This window comes from Ictalurus furcatus, chromosome 26, assembly GCF_023375685.1.
Source record: "Ictalurus furcatus strain D&B chromosome 26, Billie_1.0, whole genome shotgun sequence".
Lineage (NCBI taxonomy): Eukaryota > Metazoa > Chordata > Actinopteri > Siluriformes > Ictaluridae > Ictalurus > Ictalurus furcatus.
The window spans coordinates 12,926,279-12,947,495 of record NC_071280.1 but is presented as its reverse complement, the minus strand read 5'-3'; the positions used below and the strand labels follow the sequence as shown (position 1 = coordinate 12,947,495).

General features: G+C 39.9%; 1 protein-coding gene across 13 annotated transcripts in view; it reads right to left on the bottom strand.

Moving 5' to 3' along the window:
- Positions 1-21,217, bottom strand: part of pnpla6 (patatin-like phospholipase domain containing 6) — a 39,497-nt gene that overhangs the window by 8,232 nt on the left and 10,048 nt on the right. For 9 of the 13 annotated variants that reach the window (XM_053615096.1, XM_053615100.1, XM_053615099.1 and 6 more), the window contains 25 exons: positions 20,918-21,005; positions 20,597-20,777; positions 20,329-20,469; positions 18,452-18,611; positions 17,887-17,967; positions 17,597-17,725; positions 17,416-17,496; positions 16,873-17,020; positions 15,922-15,996; positions 15,413-15,516; positions 14,502-14,669; positions 14,212-14,289; positions 11,318-11,523; positions 10,713-10,844; positions 10,477-10,600; positions 9,999-10,112; positions 9,844-9,919; positions 9,562-9,711; positions 9,060-9,123; positions 8,351-8,519; positions 8,071-8,253; positions 7,787-7,905; positions 7,479-7,635; positions 7,193-7,309; positions 5,577-5,646 (listed from right to left, as the gene is read on the bottom strand). In XM_053615096.1, the coding sequence (XP_053471071.1) occupies positions 5,577-5,646; positions 7,193-7,309; positions 7,479-7,635; positions 7,787-7,905; positions 8,071-8,253; positions 8,351-8,519; positions 9,060-9,123; positions 9,562-9,711; positions 9,844-9,919; positions 9,999-10,112; positions 10,477-10,600; positions 10,713-10,844; positions 11,318-11,523; positions 14,212-14,289; positions 14,502-14,669; positions 15,413-15,516; positions 15,922-15,996; positions 16,873-17,020; positions 17,416-17,496; positions 17,597-17,725; positions 17,887-17,967; positions 18,452-18,611; positions 20,329-20,469; positions 20,597-20,777; positions 20,918-21,005 (3,115 nt within the window). Of the gene's footprint in view, positions 1-2,615; positions 2,733-5,576; positions 5,647-7,192; positions 7,310-7,478; positions 7,636-7,786; positions 7,906-8,070; positions 8,254-8,350; positions 8,520-9,059; positions 9,124-9,561; positions 9,712-9,843; positions 9,920-9,998; positions 10,113-10,476; positions 10,601-10,712; positions 10,845-11,317; positions 11,524-14,211; positions 14,290-14,501; positions 14,670-15,412; positions 15,517-15,921; positions 15,997-16,872; positions 17,021-17,415; positions 17,497-17,596; positions 17,726-17,886; positions 17,968-18,451; positions 18,612-20,328; positions 20,470-20,596; positions 20,778-20,917; positions 21,006-21,217 lie in introns of all 13 variants that reach the window. The other 4 variants (XM_053615088.1, XM_053615093.1, XM_053615090.1 and 1 more) reach the window with 4 other exon arrangements.

Here is a 21,217-nt window from a genome sequence, read left to right as displayed (position 1 = left end):
TAAAGCAAGCTAACCTGGTAGGATTTCACAGGCAATTCCTAAGTTACCCTCCTAAATGTCTAACCTCTAGTTTACACAAGCCAGCTACTGTAAATATGAACAAACCTGACAGGATTTTAATATCGTGTTCATAATCTTACTTCCTGTCTAGCTAACATAAGATAACTTGACAGGATTTCTGAGGGAAATATTAAGATACACCACAACAGTGATGAATTCTCAGTTCTATAATAGCTAAAATGGATATATTAATGCATAATTCCAACGTACACTGGTACACTCCATGTAAATGGAGTTTTAAAAAAACTTTGCCGTGAGGAAATATTTATGCAATATTTTGGTAAGGCTTCATAAGGTAAAGTAAGGCTGTTCTATGCTATGCTAAGTGAGAACAGGAACTAACTTGTTTTGCAGACAATCCACCGAATTAACTGTAACTATAAACAGATTTAAAAAGTATCTTTAATGAATATAACATTGTTAGCAGGACTAATAAAGAGGAATAAAACACTTCAAGACGTGTTATTGGAAAATAATCCAAATTATTTAAAGAGTGAATCTCAGTTGATATATGAGGTCTGCGTATATCTATATTTGTATTCATACTCTATACGGTTTTATATTCGCTTATATTTAGTAGCCATGTAGACAATGCTTTGCATCTGCACTCTAATATTCCAGCAGAGAGCTTTGAGGAGCCAGGGTTTTACAGTCAGTCTCAGGGAACATGTCAGGTTCAGCCAGCCAGTCTCGGCCTGCGGTGCTGAGATCGACCAGCAGGGTGCAGGAGAGTTGTGGTAGCAACATGGGTTGGAAGGAAAGATGGGGCACCATAGAGAAAGAGAATTACACAGACAGGTTTGATCTGATCACAGAGTGAATATAAAGGGCAAAACATGCACCATGGGACAGAGCCAAAATAACTCTCATACAAGTAGAAGGAGTGTAAGGTATGAACTGCATCTGTTAAGTAGCCATACATTTGAGGAACCATTTCTTTATTTGCTCTTTAGGGTCCAGAGTGCATCGTGTAAGAACTAAATGCCCATATCAATTACAGTGTAAAAGCAATAAAACTGCCCACACAAACGCAACCATGCAAACAACATGGTTGCACAAGACAAACATACAGCAATCTTACATAGAGGAAGCATACCGCAGAAGCTGGAAGATAAGCAGAATTAGATGCATCCAAGCAAAGAAAGCACAAACATCAGCATTCTTAATGGTAGACAGGAACGTTGAACAAATAAAACAACAACCAGGGGTTCCCGCTGCCCCAGCTATGCTTTGCAAAGTTGATAGTGATTACTGGACTACATAACCAGATGTGATGACCTGCCCAAACTTTTCATATACTCTGTTACCAAATTTCATATACCAAATATAAATTATGTTTACAGTTCATTTTTTAAAAATGGCCCAAAGCTCAATTTGTTTCAATGCGACCCTAAACGTAAAAACCATACTTTTTTCCCCATAATGGATACTTAATTGCTTGACATGGGCGTTCCATTAACATTTGTTTACACATCAGAAACCTTCATCCAAAACTCTAACATCTGTGAATATGCAAAATGGAAACACGCCCAAACTTAAAACACTTTCCCTTTTTTTAAAAGTAGTGTAATAACACCTGAGATTTGCATATTCAAATATGATTGGCTCTTATATTTTATGACATAACACTTCCATGTCTTGTTCAATACCAAATCAGATTGTTTTACACTCTTTCTGTTCAATTAAAAATACACCAAAACCACTGCAGTGACAATTTTTGAACTTTGGCCAATGTGTGCATTCACACTAATCATAACAACATTTCTGATAGAGTCTAGGGTAACTTTAGACATACGTAGCCGGCTAGCTATCATTAGCTAACAGCACTCAAGAATATGAAAGAGCATATTTTGTGCAAAATAGCTAAACTCAATCACATTTTTTTTTTTTTTTTTTTAAACAGCTACACTCAAACATACTGAAGACTCACAAACACTGCCCTGACATGTCAAGATCAACAATTTGTATAAAATCTTCCAATGCTAGCTTGTATTAAGCTTGTTATAATCACAGGCAAAAGTGCAAAGCTTGCAGGTTAGGTGTAATGCATGCAAACATACCATGTATAGTGGTGTACCTGGTAAATTTAGCGGAAATTTAGGCGGGACAATGCAGTTCTTGCTTATGGAAACTGACAAGGGTTACTAAAATGGAATTTATTCTTAAATTTAGTATTAAAGAAATGGCTTGACGAGAAATGCAAAATGATACGATGACCATTAGCTTTCAGTCATTGCAATCTGTTAACATCTTTGGTCCAACCATTCCTTATTTTTCCTTATATTCCTTAACTTTGGTCCAAACCACAAATTATTAAAACATTAATGCTAATATCACTGAGTCACTCGCTTCTTACTCAGTCTCATATTGGACACTTTAATCTTTCCTTCCAAGCCATGGGTTCCCAATGTCCACCTGGTCAATATTGGGTTAGTATCAAAAACAAGGGGATGAGTGAGCGGTCGCCATAGAGGTTGTGGGTTGTTTTTAGGGCTTCTTGTTTAGAGGAAGTTGGTGTAGGGATTTGAAGGTGGGAGGGGGATATTATCGCTGACCTGGGACATTGTTTACATAGCAACCATCCACGAGGAGGTGGCCATCCTTGGGATCGCAGAGAGGAGGTAAATAGGGTGTGTAGGAGGCACTGGCTCTAACATAGCGCCACACACAGCCTGGCAAAAATGAAGATGGAGAGGGAATCAAAACAAACCGCATTAGAGAGAGAGAGAGAGAGAGAGAGAGAGAGAGAGAGAGAGAGAGAGAGAGAGAGAGAGAGAGAAACCATAACTAAAAGAAGAATAAGAAGAGTGAAGCAGAGAGGCACAAAGATAAAGACAGACATGCAATGAAATACAAATGTAGGATAAATATAGTGGAGAAGAGATAAATAAATTAAATATAAAAAGAACTGATAGACAGGTCAAATAAGTGAGAAAAAAGAGCTCGAAAACTGCCAAGAGTGATTTCTCCATAACCCATACATCACTTTTTAAGCTACGATTCTCATAAATTTACTTCTAAAATTTCAATGACAACAAAAATGAACAGGTTTATAACTATTTTCTAAACGAGTCTTCATTAATATCTTAACAAAAGGTGTGCATCTGTTATTTATGTGAAAATACTGCAGGTGTTAACGCACGGCAATGCCTTGTTATAGACGATAGTCAATTCAAGTCAAATGGGAAGAAGGGATGGGAGAAAGAACGAAAGAAAGAACGAAAGAGAGAAAGAAGAAAAGAAAGAAAGAGAGAAAGAGAAAGTAAAGGGAGAGAGACAGAGAGAGATAAAGCAAGTCTACTGCACAAACTGACCAAAATATAAAGCAACATAGTAATGCTTTCTCTTAAAGGAATACGCCAGGGTTTTCCCTGCTCTCTTTCTTACTCTATTATTTTAGAGTATGTGTGATTACCATAGACAAAAATTTTGACAAGATTCACTCTGGGAGAAAAATCAATAAAAGACCCAAAACTCACTAGGTCTAAGGGCAGTTGTTGAATTCTGAAAACTTCCACGAATGCTTAGAAAGTAAGTTTGAAATCTGTCATTGTAATTCAGCCTTTCAGAGATGGGCCTACTTTTAGCCATAGAATTTATACTTATGCGTTAGCAACATGGTCAACGAAGCTCAAAATAAACACGGAAGTGCCTCGGAAGGTTTTGTCTAATCGTGCATGGATACCACAAAACCGTCTGGAAAGCTTAATGACTGGAATTCATTTTTACTCCAGTGTGTAAATGTTGGATAAAGCTACATGAGAAGAGATTTGATAAGACCTTCTCTCATGTCTATCCTATTCTACGACCTTTACAGATAGACTAAACTTCTATTCTAAGTGAGCTTGGAGTAAACAAGTTTTCTGTACTTTTCTCAGTAGAGGAAAATGTGGTGAAATTCTTGTCCACGGTAATGCCTGATTCTACAAGCTACAGATTTATTTATTTTTTAAATGCTAGAGTATTTCTTTAAAATGTTCTTCATTACTACTGCAGGCTACATCACACAATTACAACATAGCTTAATTTGAAACTATCAGACTTTAACAAAGAATAAATTACACCATCCGTGTGCTCATTGGAGCTCCTCTTTAGAATTTGTCACCTAATTTTATAACTGTATTGGCTCAAGATGGCCACTAAGGAAAGAATGCACCAATGGACTTCAACACCTGGAGGATGACCGTGCCCTGGTAATAGAGTCCAACTCGATCTACACTGCAAGGACAAAATAGTGCTGCAGAGACTGTCCACAAAATTTGAGAACCTTTAATCTTCACCCATGGACCCCATCCGTCTGTGGTCATGTCTTAGGAGTAGTGCTTTGTGAGCGACGCTACCACTACAAGAGCAGGTCCAAAAATGATGTGTGACGAGGACACAGCGGGAACAGCTTTCTCTACAGCCCTACTAGCAAAAGAAGCACTAATGCAGCCTCTACACCTAATGATGGCTAATTAACAGATGTGACAACGCTATGGAAACGAACATATTGAGGATCATATTGAGCTCGAGTATGGTGAACACCCGATGAAAGCACATGGGTAAAATGGATAAAAGTGGGTAGGAAACGGATATGTAATGTGCTAGAAAAGTATAGACGGAACGAAATGACCAAAAAAAGGTGAAGATCAACAAAAAAGTAAGAAGGAGAGAAAGAGAAGAGACCGAAGGACAAGTTTTGGATTTATATTAGTCATGCCAAGCATGTCATGCAGCCCCACAAGCCAGAGAGGAAAAACTAGTGAGACTGAATGACCATGTACAATCCCAAAATCCACACATCAAGCTGGAAAATCACATTTACACAAGATTTTAAAAGGGTTTTATCACCTTTTATACATTAGCAATTTATTCTACAATAAAAGCATTAACATTAAGGTTCATATATTCATAATTGGATTTGGGAATATAGCAGTGGTCCATCATCCCAAGGTCATAAAGCAGTTAGTAGGTAGAATCAAGGCAGTCGATGCATTAAGATTTCAGTAAGATGGATGGGAAGATAAGCATGACGGAATGACCATTCTCCAGATCTCACAGTGTAATAACAGCACATCCACTATCTTTACGTAAACCCCCGTCGGCCAATAACACAGTCTAAGAACATGCAGCACTGACCCTTCCCATATTATATATGACTGAAGTAGTTGCAAGGCATTAATAATGCACTCAACATTTATTAAGAAAATTCAAAAACCATTATTCCTAAGGAGTGTCTGATTATTTTATCTTTAACACATTCAGACAGACAGTTGCTCCTGTACTCTACATTCAGTTAGTTATTGGAATAAAGTGAAAAATATTAAACATATCAGTCTTTCCAGAACATTAGTTCTTAATTCCTGTAAAATGCAGATTCTGAAAACGTGTATAGTCTCACAGTACATTTACAGATAATACTGAACCTATTGGGATTTCACGTTCTGTTTTACGCATACTGTATTATTACCAGTACAAAGTTAGGACATGACTGACAGGTGAACCGGAAAGCCTTAAGCTCGGTCTCAACTCACCATCTTTATGTACCCGCATTGAAGATGCTGTGATGTCGGTGGTCACGTTGAAATAAGGCAGCCACAAGTCCTGCAATAATGCATAAATATGAAATACAAAGAGATCATGAAATTCATACTAGCCAAATTACAACAACGCTTTTACATGAACCATTCATTTCTGCTGTTAAATTCTGATGAGGCAATGGTAATTACTTTTCTATAACACCGTGGCTCTGACAGACTGCAAGGTAAATTACATGTTTATACTAACGTGCGTGCCCTAATACATGATCTTTTCTATAGTAACAACTCATTCACAGGGACTGTGTTGTGGACTCTCATGTAATTTAAGCCTAACAACAAAAGTAACCAAAAAAAAAAAAAAAAACAGCTGTCATTTAACAACTGAAAGCTTAGAAAAGTTACTCGGAGGAAGATTTTTTTTTTTATACCGTTGGTCTTTGTGCTTTGAATTTCCTTGTTAACATGACAAAAAGAAAGAAAATTTAAAAAAAGAGAGGCTGTGAAAGACTGTTTGCAGCTGCTATAACACAAGTGGTATGAGGAACTAACTTGTTTTGCGACCTTTCCGCAACTTTATGTTTAATTTGAACTAAAAATAGATCAAATACAATAAAAATCCCAAAAATCTTTGGGAAATGTATGTGGTATAAGAGGACTAACAAAGGAGGATATGCCGTTATTGGAAAATAATCAGGTTTGGGGTTTTATATAATAACAATTTACACCGATCATCCTGTTCAAAAGTTTACACCCCCCTGGCTCTTAATTTAACGTGTTGCCTTCTTGAGCATCAGTGAATGTTTGCATCTTTTGTAATAGTCGTGTACGAGTCCCTCAGTTGTCCTCAGTGTGAAAAGATGGAGCTCAACATCATACAGTCACTGCTGGAGTCAAATATGTCAAATAGAATGTGAAGGACCGCTATGTGGGCAGTTTATCTGCTCAGGACAAACAAGGGACTCGTGAACAACTTAAAAAACAACAGTATAAAAACAGTCGTTGATCATCCAGGTAACGACACACAGTGTTAAGAATCAAGTGTGTGTGAACTTGTGAACTTGTGTAAATTCAGTTAGTATTGTGTCTTGTGGACTATATGTAGCTTATATAGCTTATTCAGGTCAGAACTAAATAAAGACCACAATTTATTGATGATCTCTATTTAAAAATTTAAAAATAATTTTAAAATGATTAACATTTTGCAGATTCGGCCAGGCGTATGTACACTTATGATCTCAACTGCGCTTCATGATTCAGAATATCATGCTAAAGTTAGTGTGATATTTTTAAAATTTAAATCATGTCTAAATAGACTCCACCAACAAAAACAAAAAAAACATGGAGGAAAACTTGTCTATAATCAAAACCAGAATCATAAACAAACAATTTTCCACACAAATTTGCATGGTAGGTAAACGGTGTAAGAAAATACTGACATTAACAAACTATCTAGTTAGGTAGTTTTTCGTTCGAAAAGTTTCCCTTTGTTCGAAAAGTTGACCAGTACTGATGCTGGGCTGAAGCAACAATAAACATTAAACAATAAAACAAAAAAAGTTAATAAAAAGAAAGAAGAGTTCAGCAAAAGTTAATGTTTTCGGCCGTCTCACCTCAACTTGCTTGTCTTCAAACACGTTGGAAATGCTGGTGTTGAAGGCGGAGCCAGAGAACATGGAGGTGATGGGATAGGTTAGATCTAGCACAGTTTTAAACACGGAGTTCATCGCCTGGGGATACATATCAATGTTAACAAAGCAGAGAACTTATGCTTTCATGGGTAGTTATCTGGGTAAATCTGCCTAATTTACACCACAGTAGACACATTGTAAAGCTGATCTTGTGCTAATCTCCCTTCCCCACGCTAACTATTAAGGGAAATACAGCCATTACATATACCTTTGACCACTCTCTCGCTCGCTGCTTCACACGAACAGCACTCCTCTCCTCCGCGTACAATGCACCGATGAAAGAGCCGATAGAAGTCCCACCCACTAAATCGATAGGAATCCCCGCCTCCTCCATGGCTTTGATCACGCCCACATGCGAGCAGCCCCTATGATAATACGCAGTTGTGACCAACAGATTCAGAACAACAAAACTAGTGATAAGAAATGTAATGTCCAATACACATGGAGCTGCTCATGATCCACAGGGGATTCTAGGAAAAGACAGAGGCTCACAAAAACTACTGTGATACTACGCACCTAGCTCCTCCTCCTCCTAGTACCAGAGCAATGCTGTTTCCTGTGAGGACTCGGGCCAGACGGGAAAAATCACTGTGTCTGTCTGCCGTCTTCTCAAACACTTTCTCATACATCTCCCTCTGTGACACACACACACACACACACACACACACACATATATATACACACACGTAAAAATTATGAAATTTCCGACAGTGAAATTTGCCCCGGACATTCTCACTTTGACATATCTCATTCTGCGAAAAATTATTTACACAATTAATACATTTACATAAGCACATTACCAGTCTGCTGGGGCTCCTGCGTGAGAACACTCTACGCGGACATTTGAGATGAAGATGACCAGAACACCAGCTACGCATGTTCAGCCACTCCACGGTTCTAGAGGGACCTGGGCCGTCTTCACGGTGCAGCAGGACCAGCTGCTTCAGAGCCCGCACTGCCGTGTTCTCCAACATCTGCTCCAGCTGTGAAGAACAGAAACAAACGTCGGACCAGGTGTAAGAGCCAGATGTGCACGCCAACCGGTTAAGTGTAGAAATGTGGTCACACTACAGTACGCACCTGTCCAAGAGTGGGCTCCTGGTCCCCGAGGCCAACAATAAGGATGCAGTCAGCTTGTCTGATGCAGCGCTGGGTCCAGGGAGTCATCGTGCTGTCTGTCTGATACAGAACTATACGATTGATGTCCTCCTGCTGGGCCAACCAGCCTGATAACCTGTACTCATGAATGCTGGGAAAGAGACAGATGCAGATAAAGAACATTACAATGTCTAAGGTCTGTCTTTTAATCATTTATACATCAGCGCTGTAGAAATCTCGCTTTTTTTAGGTGCGGATTAATTTTCTCTCAGAGAGCAGCAGCTCGCAGAGTAGCGCTGGCTGCACGGAAAAGCACAGGTTTATATTAACGTGCTTAACGCTGGACTTGCATGACAGATGCTCCAAAATAATCTAAGACTAATAAGAAATGTATTAAAAACGTGTTGTTATTTAACAAAGAAAAGCGTGTATTTTGGATACGGTGAAGCTTTCCACAACACAAAATGGATAAAAATGGATCTGATGTTGACTTTCCTTAATAAAAAGAAATATAATCATTGGCAAACTGCTTTGGTATAAGAGGAATAAAACACTCTGGGACATGCTGTTATAGGAAAATAATCAACCTTGGTGTGACAACACATCCTACTACCCTGCCTTTGATTTTATTTCCTATAACACGTTGCCCTGTTGCGTTTTACTCCTTACTGTCTCTTGATCTGTCTCTTACCTATCTAAAGCAGAAGCTCCAAGTCTCTCTTTGATAATATCACTCGTTAGAAGCAAAGTGGGTCCTAAAAAAAATAAAAAATAAATACATACATTTTTTTAAAGAATCGTAGCATGATGCATATTGTAATCAAGGTCCAATGTTTAAGCCCAAATCTTTATTTAAAAACGAAAAGTCATAAATATCCAACTGTTCTAAAAATCTCTGAAAAATCAACTTGAATAAGGCATGTCCTTGTCAATTCCACAAAGTATTTAAGTCAATATATTTTTCTGTGAAACACAACTTATGTATTCAATATACAGATTGACATTACTGAAATAGCACGTTTAATAACCTTGATCCTAAACGATCTAGCCTGAATTCAAGAGGATATAGAGTTAGAGTCATGGAAACCGCCACTTGAGTCCATACCCTGGAGTATCCTACACCAGCAAAGACATGGGCTAGCGCTAGTCATATATTAATGCTAATAAGCATGCGAAAGCTAAGCAGTTGGTACCTATGGCACTGAGAGCGTGACTGAGCTCCAGGTTAAAGGCATTGATTGGCACTTCGTCGCAAACAGGAAGCACAGCCACAGTGGAGAGGTTACTGGCTGGGTTGGTGACATCAGGGCTGGATGGCATGCTGGGCAAACCCAGAGCTGAACCTGTAGAGAGATGGTATTCACACAAATACAGACACTTTCTTGGTAAGGATAAGAAGAAGAAACGGTTCTTGGTTTCATACTATGTACTACTTTTAGCATTTAGAGGTTAGCATGATGAACATGTGTATTGACCTGAGAAAGGTCCACGGGGCTGCTGAAGGTTTCCTAGGATCTTCTGGCCCAACAAATGGATCAGCCGAGTAACAACCTACGTTCAGACGTGAACACATGAATCCATTCAGATCGCATTAAGGATTATATTTACATGTGAAGTGTGTGTGCTGTACCTGAGGATAACGTCTCTTAATGTTGTTTAGTGTTCCTTCTGGAAGTTTCACCAGTTCCGTGTCTCGGACTGCGTGAACCGTTGTTGCCCGTGGCTGCCTGGTCAAAGCCTCGACCTGAAAATCAGATACACAGAAGCTGGTGGGGAAAAAAAACATATCCGAACATGACCCATAATATGAACAGGGAAAAAATGATTTTTGGTCATAAGTTAGAAACATTCAGCATTTCTCTATCCATCGTTTCAAGATAAAAAAAATTTCCCCTCCTAGATCCGTTTTAGTTAAATGCTTTTTTATTAAGCTGGCTTTAGACTGTGCAATTTCAGCTCTCTTTTAAGATGATTACTTTGTCAGTGTATGAGATGACCTCAGTGAAATCTTGGCGCAATTCCAGAACAGATGCGATAAGTAAGTGTAGGATTATACAATGAAGACACAATGGAGAAAGTCCACTTTTTTTTTAATTGAATGAACTCACCACCCCGATGAGATCTCCTCTACCGTACTCCCCTACCAGCTCCTTCTTTCCGTTCGCCTTCCGGATGACGGAGCGCAGACGACCGTTCAGCACGATGTAGGTACAATCAGACTGATCGTCCTGCCTAAAGAAAAAGAAAGCACATCATGTGTAAAAAAAATAAATAAACAAACAAACAAACAAACAAACAGCTCAGCTTCATTCAGGACATGTTTCTAAATTCAGTATTGAAGCACCTGTAGAGAGCACGTCCGGCCTCCACAGCCATCCAGTCGATGGCGAAGTCCATCTGCCTTACAAATGGAGACATACGCATGGCCACAGTGTGAGCTGCACTCAGGACCACACTGGGCTGCTCCCTCATGATCCTACACAAAGACACGGAGAACGCACAAGCCCATTCAGCACAGTGAAACACAGCGTGTAACATACACTAGTTTTTAATACTTATGCTAAGAAAGTAGTCTTTTGGAAGCTGTGATGAAAAATGACAACAATTTTTAAGACGTATGTGTATTATGTAAGGAATAAAACACTTTCAGAGGAAAATAATCAACGACAGGGTGGTTTGTTCCAGTTATCACTTATGTTATAGAAGCACCTTACCATCCTCTTTTTTCCCCCCCATCATGAAAACACTCCTGTGTCGGAAATCTTAAAGTTACAGCTTTATCTCCGACTGTTACAAAGTGTCACGCTGTCACTGTATCACTGTATCCATAGCAACAATCACACTTCAATTGAATAAAAATAATAACCAACACCTTCTGACCAATCTAAATAAAAAAAATCGAGTGCTGTGGAATAAGTGAAAACTCATAATATATTGGATCTGACTCACTCATAGAAATCAGATTTGGAGATCCTGAGGAAGGTGCAGTCGCGGAGCGCGCGGACGGTGAAGATGAGCGGCTCTCCGGTCAGTACGGCCAGCTGACCCACCATCTCACCCGGCTGCGTCACGAACAGGCACACGTCCTCCTGCTTGTCAATCATACGCTGATACACGTGCAGGCAGCCGGACAACACGAAATGAAGACTCACGTCCTGACAGAGAGGAAAATGAGACACCGTTTAGACCCGTCACGATATCTACTTTCGTTGGACATGTCACAGAAATAATTGCGACAAACGATATTATTGTCATTTTAAGACCATTTTATGCCACTGATATATGTATAACGATAATGTAATAGCATAACAATGCAAGTACACCCTTTCAGAGACGAATGAACTTCAAATTCTTAAGAATACACAGAATACAATATTGAAGTCTTTATGTTTTAGTTATTCGTTGTCTGTGTTTTAGTGTGTCGTTATGGAAAGAGCGCATTCACGTGAATTACACACAGCGTTACTTAAGTATATTCGTGTCATTTTGCGCAGAAGAAAGTTGTAATATTAGGTCAATGTTGCGTATGGGCCGCTCTAAACCGCCGTCCAATGTGTCCCGCATTTTCGTGTCTCCACCGAAACAGTAAAGGTTTTAGTCCGCTGGCTGAGACTTCACCACGGGTTTCGGTCGTGACTGATTTAGTAGTGATAATTTCAGATATTTTTGAGGCCTAGCTCAAAGATAGCACCGTTCTGAACCGTTCTACATACATAAAAACTACATTTTACAGAATAACATCCAAAAAACGTTTGCTTAATTGCAGAACAAAAATGTTTGGTAGAGACGTTCCTTAAACTTTTTAAACACATTCACCTCAAAATGATGGGACCTATCTCCTCACCATGTAGCTATGACAGCGAGGGACACCGGAATATTTCCTGATCAGAAATGTAGGGGTGTGGTTAAAATCAGGCTCAGCCAATGGACTATGGAAATGCGGGACACTTTTTTTTTTTTTTTTTTTACATAAAATTTCATGATTTACAAAGAAAATATCAAATAAATAAACTTGAACTTCACTTTAAAAAAACAAAAACAAATTCTATATATATATATATATATATATATATATATATATATATATATATATATAAAATTTTAAAAACAACAATGGAATAAAATGAGAAAATTATTTCAATATCATTTCCATAAGTTGAAATTTTAGGGGTTAGGGTTCAGGACAGCCACCTCACGATTGAAAATACCCAATAAATGATGAGATAGAGATATATATATATATATATATATAAAGCTTACTACTATTTTAAACATTATTGTGGGTTTCGAAAGATAATAGAAGGATCTTAGTAAACATCCAAGTTTTGAATACTTAAATGCTTTTTAAATGTGTTTTTTGGTTGTGGGACAGCGGGTCTGTAGAATGGCCTGTAAATGTCTGATTAATCTCATACGTGTATAGGATGCGTCGGGGTGAGTTCATTAACCCGCTAGTAAAGCGCTTCAGTTTACTGCTCTTCATTCATTGTTCATCTTCAGCTCACGCAGCTTAGTCTTACGCAGAGTCGATCCCCGACATTATCGACTACGACTGGATGATTTGAAACACTACAACTATTCTTTCTAGATTTTTGATCTTACATTCAAACAGTTACACAGTATTTGCATTCGACTGTGCATTTTTAATCTTACATTCGACAAATATTGGAATTTTGAATTTGACATCCATAGAGTGGACGAGAGTGACATTCTATTCTTATGTAAACAAACACGCAATGACGAGGTCAGCAAAAAACCATCAAGATCAATGTCCATATATCGTACGATAAGTCGATACAGTCATTCTCGTTACAGGCCTAATTTTAAATTCAATCAATTCAATTATAATTACATTATTATTATCTTCATGGTAAATAATTATAATGTTATTTACACTCTGTTCACCTACACATCCATGCTAATTATAGAGGAACAATTAACATACGGTTCAGTTTCAGCTTACATATGAGATGATTAATAATAAAGTATCACGTTCAAACCAACTGTGTTGATGGGTTATAGAATTGGAACAGGACTTAAAGGTTTAAGGCTACTGTAAGAAATTACAGACGGCCTCTCAGCAGAGTCCACCCCGAACTGTGTTAGGAGAAGCTTGTTCCCCAAAAAGGCAGAATTATCAAAGGGACGATTTTGCTCAGTCTCAGAAATATGTGTATAATACGATCTAAAGTGACATTCACACAGTTATAGCACGGGAGCGGCATCAAGAACCATCCCTGAACACAGGGCTACATGAGCATAATTAGCATTCAGAAAGACATCTGTCTCGATAGGTCTACCGCCTCAACAGTGGTACCACCTCAAGGGCAGTGGTGGCTTAGCGGTTAAGGGTCTGGGTTACTGATCAGAAGGTCGGGGCGTTCAAGCCCCAGCACTGCCAAGCTGCCACTGTTGGGCCCTTGAGCAAGGCCCTTAATCCTCTCTGCTCCAGGGGCGCCATATCATGGCTGATCCTGCGCTCGGTATGCCAAGAAAAGAATTTCACTGTGCTCTACTGTATATGTGAGCAATCATATCGTTATCATTTGGGGTCACACCTGTAACACCATCCGTATCAAATGCTATCCTTAATTTACATATAGGATGCAACTTTATTTACATTACATACAGAAAACACAGTATGAAATATCTGTGTGGATATCGTTCGGGGTTCACTTTGACTCCGACGAACCCGAAGTGCTTCATGTAGTTTGTCAGTGCCACGCTGGAATAAAGTTATTCTTCTTTGAGGTCCTCTTCATTTTTTTCTTACACTACAATATGCATGAGAGAAGGATGAAGGATGGAGAGAAAGATGGAAGGATGTGGAGGATTCGGCGTACCTGGTCTCCCTGTCTGGCCAGGACAGCGCCTGCTTTGGCATGATGCAAGGTCACTCGTCCATTCAGCAGTGCAGCGTCCTGATAAAGAAAGGATAAAGAACAAAGGATAAAGAATGAGTGTGGGCGCAGAGTGAACCGTAGTCAACTGAGCAACAGAACAGAAAACGACACAAATGTTATATTGTGAATACGCTGAAACTGGAAATTATCTGTGTGTGTGTGTGTGTGTGTGTGTGTGTGTGTGTGTGTGTTGATTCTGATCCTAAGGCAGTACATAAACATCGCTATACCTCGATTTTCATTAGTTTCAGAAACTCCTTCTGAGCCTCCTCGAACAGGGTGGCGCTGGATCGTCCTGGCAACGGGCCGTAAACGTTCTCTGTGCTCACTTCCTCCTCGGGGTACAGGTACACGCCCGACGGCACCTCATCTACTGTTACTCTTCTCTCTCGCTGCTCCTGACACACACACAAAACACATCACTAGTCAGAAACGCAGATAAACATCTCGTTATTTAACGTGATTTCTGATGAAATCTAATAGAACTAGGCACGTACTCGAAATATACAGTATTTAGGGTTCATAAACATGCTTCTTTTAAAGACTTCCGATGACCCTTAGAGACTGTTTTTGTATTTTTAAAGGGTGCACATTTTCAGAAACTATAAGCAGTGTCAGATGTGAGCTTTAGGGTGTGTGTGAGAGAGAGTGTGTGAGTGGGGGGTTGTTTTGCTGATGAATAAATATGTTTGAAACTTACTGACTTGTGTGTTTCTCAACAAAACAAAGAATGTGCTGTAGGTTTTCCTATTGTATATACAGTGCCCTTCAGTAATATTGGCACCCTTGGTGAATATGAGCAAAGAAGGCTGTGAAAAATATTTAACAAAGAAGTTTCTTTTTTTGGATAAACCGGTTTTGTCTTTGCAATTGTTTGATATTCATGAAAGCAGAGTATTTTTGTGAATTTTTTTTGAACAAAAGATCAAAAGTTTAAACAATAAAGACAATTTTTCACAGCCTTCTTTGCTCATATTTACCAAGGGTGCCAATATTAATGGTGGGCACTGTATACATTAAAACAAAAAATTCAAATATTTCGAACCCTGTAGCCCTATACTGTGTTGGTATTACTGGAGTGACTAAGCCATTTGCAGTGTGTGTGTGTGTGTGTGTGTGTGTGTGTGTGTGTGTGTCTAACCCGTGTAAACGTGGGTGCTGTGGGTGTTCCATCCTCGGCAGACACAGAAATCCGGCCCCTCTCATATGCCATGTCGAAATCTGAACGCAGGCCCTTTTGCATGCCTGCAAACCCAACACACACACACACACACACACACACAGGCACGCACAAACTTGCTTTATTTCACCAACGACTACACAACAAACACACAGTAGCCCTTAATATTCTTTCTAGTCTCCTTAAAAATGAGCGAATTGTGAGACTCCAAACATAGTTTAATTCCACATGATAATTTATTTATTTATAAACAAATGATTTATTCATTTATTTAATTATAATTTATTTATAATACCACTCCTATCATTTATTTGCTGTAATATTGTTGTTATCAGTTATAGTGCTAGCTGTTGCTTCGGAGGATCACATGACATCAAATGACAAACTATTACTGATTTATCACTACAAGGTACATGCCTCACTTCACACACACACACACACACACACTCATACACTGAGAACACACTCACCAGCAATGTCCACAGGCATGGAGATAGCCCTGCTCAGGGTCGGGATGGTGCTGCCTTCCTTCCCATGATCCACTGCTTAAATTCACAGCCAAGAAAAAGCAAGTTTATTTTTTCACATTTAACATTTATTATTGAACTATTAAAATAAGACAAACTGCTCTATGCTGATGCAGACTCAAGATTAACTTGGCTAAAGGTACGTTCACGCAGACAGCGACTCGCAGCGACAAAGCGACCAGAGTCCATTTATTTTCAATGAGAGCTGGCGACTTCCGGAGACATGAGCGACTGCGACCGTCGGCGATTTGATGTGGGCGTGTCCAGTTACGTGGCAAAGCTGAGAAAAGTATCAATTCTGAGCAACTTGGTGCAGTGTCTACCAATGTGAGCGAAGACGTGAGCGCACGTGATCCGTAGTGCTGCCTGCGAGTCCGAACTGTTCGTGGACCTGTAACTGTTCCCAGATAGATGGCCGGAATGGCAAAGAGCACACGCTGTTTGTCCTTCATCTCATAGGATACGATGCATATATATATATATAAAACTGGTTTGCTGTGAAAATATAAATGTTACTATGGTAACCAGTAGTAGGAACACCTACTGGTGACTTCGTAGTACAGCGACTGAGTGCTGTGCGTGTGAGCGTACCTTTACGGATCATTTGGTTGAGAGTACGCCAATTTTTTTTCTTGTTTTCATCTAGTTGATATGATCATAGACAGAAATGTGCTGATGTAACAGGGGGTGTGGTGTTTGAATTCTGCCAGAACAGTGCTGAGATCATCCGACTTTACTGCAACAGCAGTTGTGTAAACTTGTGAAAGCATTCCTTGATTTTATACCCCATTTAAACTCTGAATGAACAAGCTTTTGGCTTAGAGTTAAATAAACACTGTGTGCTTTGACATGTCCTGCTCCTTTCTCCTCTACCTTTTTGGTTTGCGTTCTTACCATTGGCGTCTCGGACGGCGGCCTCCCGCTGCTCCTCGGGCACAGTGAGGCTGCTGAAGCGTTTGCTGTGGCGTACAGGGCTGGTGCGGTTGGCGTGTGGAGAGAGCACGGGTAAGCGCAGCGGCTGCATCTCCTGCGAAAAGAACATCTACGATAACAATGCACAACGATTCGAACCTTAACCATGGCAACTTTAGACTTGAACATAATCAACTGCAATATTGATGAACTTGGTGAAAAAGTAGAACTGTCTGGGTTTTATTTTTTAAAAACTATATTCAAAACGTATATATCTGACATAACGTACTATGTGAAAGAAATGACTGCGGTCTGCTGATTTGAAACGATGAAATGATATAAAACCATTTTGTTCCTAAACTGGGGTATATAATCACGCTTTCAATAATTGATTAAATGTATTCATATGTTTTCACTATATAATGTCATCTGGATAAACGACACTGCATGCAAGATAGTATTTTTTAAGTAGATATACCTGTTTGTGTGTGTGTGTGTGTGTGTGTGTGTGTGTGTGTGCCTTACATGACAGAAGAGCTCATTAGTGAGGCCTAGGTAGTTGTGTAAAGCCAGGACAGTCACTCTCTGCAGCCTCACCATGATGATCTACAGAAAGAAAAAGTCCATCTACTTTAACAATCGTACACATATTTGTATTAGAAGCTTACGGTATGTGAGGAAAACGAATCAGAACACACACACAGACCTGCACCACACGCACTAAACTCTCTGGATACTTCTCAAAGATGGACAGGAAAGCCTCGACAGGCAGACGCAGGACTGTGGACACCTCTGCAGCTCTGGCAGACACCGTCCGATACGGCCTCTGGTGACCCTGTAACACACACGCGTGCACAAACACGCACACACACACACACACACACACAGAAAATAACTACTAAACAAAGATTTGTTATATGAAATACCTTGTCTCATTTGCATACGTTATATACATACCAAATACATAACATATATGGAGATGTGGGTGTGGCTTACTGTGATGACATCAAGAATGCTCAGTAGACTATGAACCGAATCTCCTGGAAAAACCTCTTTAACCACTCCATCCTTCCCATCCTTCAGAGACAGAGAGAGAAAGGGATAGCCAGACAGAGACAAAATCTTGTCTATGGTACTCACACATGAGCCACGGACGCAGTAGACAGAGATAGGAGTATTCTTTAATAAACCTAAGCATTTACATTTAAGGCATTCTGGCAGACGCCCTTATCCAGAGTGACTTACATTTACCTCATTTATACAACTGAGCAGTTGAGGGTTAAGGGCCTTGCTCAAGGGCCCAACAGTGGCAGCTCAGCAGTGCTGGGATTTGAACTCACAACCTTTCGAACAGCAGTACAGTGCATTAACCACTGAGCTACCACTGTCCAGCAACAACAGCGACAAAACCCCACAGTAGGTCAATGGCAAGGGTCTAACAACGCAAATAACCTTGATATTTTACATTATATATGTTGATATACTCAAACTCAAGACAATGAACATGAAAGAGCCTGTGGAAGCAAGACACCTACTTACACACAAACTCACATACACACACCTGACCAGTAAGACAGAGCTCCAGTTTGCCGTCCTGCACTACATAGATGCTGCTGTCCGGTTGTGCGGGTCTGAAGACATACTCGCCCTGCTGGAACTGCAGGAACACCATGTGCTTACACAGCTCCAGAAACAATGGCTTCTCAAAGTGGCCTAATACACTACACACACACAACACAGAGACACGTTTGATTTTGCATTTACGTTAAGTCATTTCAAAAACTACGCTCATTATAAAGCATATCTGACTTGATGATAACAATCACACTGTGAACGTGGACACAATGTCAACGTTTCAGTATCATCCTCCTCTGATTACAACCACACCCCACTAGCTGTGATTGGACAGTGATGACATTTCAGCGTGGAACTGTAACTATATAACACACCGCAGAAAACGATGTCCAATGCGACATGGAATGACATTCATTTCTGACACAATTTTAATTTAAAAAAAAATTGTTTTCCACTGAAGAGCTCCAGCAACGCTCGAGCAATGCGATGGTTTTGCTATTAGTGTGGGATGTTTTCTGCACGTCATGACCAGTAGAATTTGTGTATTGTATTTTACATTTTAATCTGATCACTTGTAGGTGAAAACGTGGAATCTTCACCGACTCTTCACAGAGTCGTGTCACTCTTTATGACTGATTGATTAAACTTTATTAATCCCCCGAGGGGAGACATTTACGTCACAGCAGCACATACACAATAATAAAATAAATATAAAGACGTTCACGACAACAATCATGACTTTACAGAATCAGTTCCGAAAGGCATTACGATTATATACAAGCAAATGATTCTACAATATAATCGATCGTCTTGTATAGCACTGATTGTACAGTCTGATAGCAGTTGGTTAAAAAAAAAAAAAAAGACTTTCTATTTTTTAAATCGCACCTTGTGACAGCGGGGATGAATTAATCTTGAGATTACTGTACTCACTAGGGCTCGAACTGTTTCATGGAAGGGGTGACGATCATAATTCATTATAGAGACCGATTTATCAATCATTCTACCATGCCCAATCTCCTCTACGGTGAGTAACACACTCCCCACAACAGAACCTGCCTTCTGTATAAGCTTATTTCATTTGTTCTTCTCCTTTTCCCACAATCCCCCTCCCTAACATTCTGACATCATACAAGATCACAGATGACACTACAGAATCGTCGAAGGTCTTAAGTAGTACCTGAGATACCCCGAAGGATCTCAGTCGACTTAACAATGAATACGACTTTGACCCTTCTTATAGACTTGTATTGTTTCGTATTGTCAGACCAGTCAAGCTTGCTATTCGAGTATACACCCAGGTACTTATACGTTGTTACAGTCTCAATTTCCGACCCTCCTACGTTCAGGACTGGTGCAACTTGCTGAGGATATCTACTAAAATCGACCACAATTTTCTTAGTCTTACTAGCATTTAGCCTAAGTCCGTTTATCTCACACCAGTCCACAATACTCTTTAATAGCTCCCTATATTCATCCTCATCACGGTCTGTTATACAGCCAACGATCGCTGAGTCGTCAGAGAATTTCTGAAGTTGTACTGAACGTCTGACGTATAAAAAGTAAACAAAAATGGAGCTAAAATCGTTCCTTGAGGGACGCCAGTACTTCGCTTCACTACTTGAGACACACAGTCATGCATCCTCTTCATGCATATTAGAGAGAAAGTCAGTTAACCAATTGATCATACTCTGACGTACTCCAGCATTTTCCATCTTACTTCTAAGTAGTGTAGGCTGTATAGTATAGTAGAGTCTCTAAATGACTCTAAGCGATTTGTCTAAGAGATAAATAATTGCATCATCAACCCCAAAACCCAACCCCCTCCCCCTCCCCAGACTGAACTAGCAAGTGCTTATTTACCGCACGTTCTTCAGCATGTAGAGCACTTCTGAGGGTAGGTGCGAGTTGGCAACATCAAACTCCGTCAGATCAGCCTCTAGCACTGAGGGAGGAGGCTCCTTCATCTGCAGGGTGGGCACCTCCTTCTTAAAGCGCAGGATCCTGAACGTAAAAGAGAGCAGACGTGAAAAAGAGTGAGAGAGAGATGACATGAAAGCAGAAATGATGGCAAATTTCCCTGATGACATCACATCACCCAACAGCTCTGCTATTATCACTCGACATTTACTTTTTGGCAATGTTGAGCATCTTCTGTTTCTTCTTCAGTCTCGGACGGGAGGAAGACGACGATGACGTTCCGACTAGAGACGAGGTGGACTGAGAGACTTTCCTCATGATCTTCCTGCCATAGAATAAAACTTTGTCTCTCTTGCGGAAGCGGTATTTGGGGGCTTCTTGAGCCGCGAGGTCTGCAAAAAGCACGACAAAAAAACAACACAAAAGCCAGAAGATTACATCGGACATCATGAGAAATCGGTGTCGAACGTGAAAAGCAGATTCGAGTACTCTAGACGACAAGGGACTCGTGTACAACGTTTCAGACACTCACTCCGAAGGTGAATCCTGCGCAGCACAAAGAAGATGAAGGTGGCGATGAGGACGATGGCGATGCCAGCACCAAGCACTATTCCCACCATCTTAGAAATAGAGAACAGAATAGAGAAAATAAAAGATCAGGGTAGAAGAGTCGTGAACAGAGGGTGGAGAAATGTGTATTAGTTACGACTGCAACATTACAGACTTATGGAAACATGTGGAAAATTCAAACTTATACTACAAAACTAAACATGAAAAACAATGTAGTATATATTTCTAAGCAAATATCGGCCACTGTTCTTGCAATATCAAC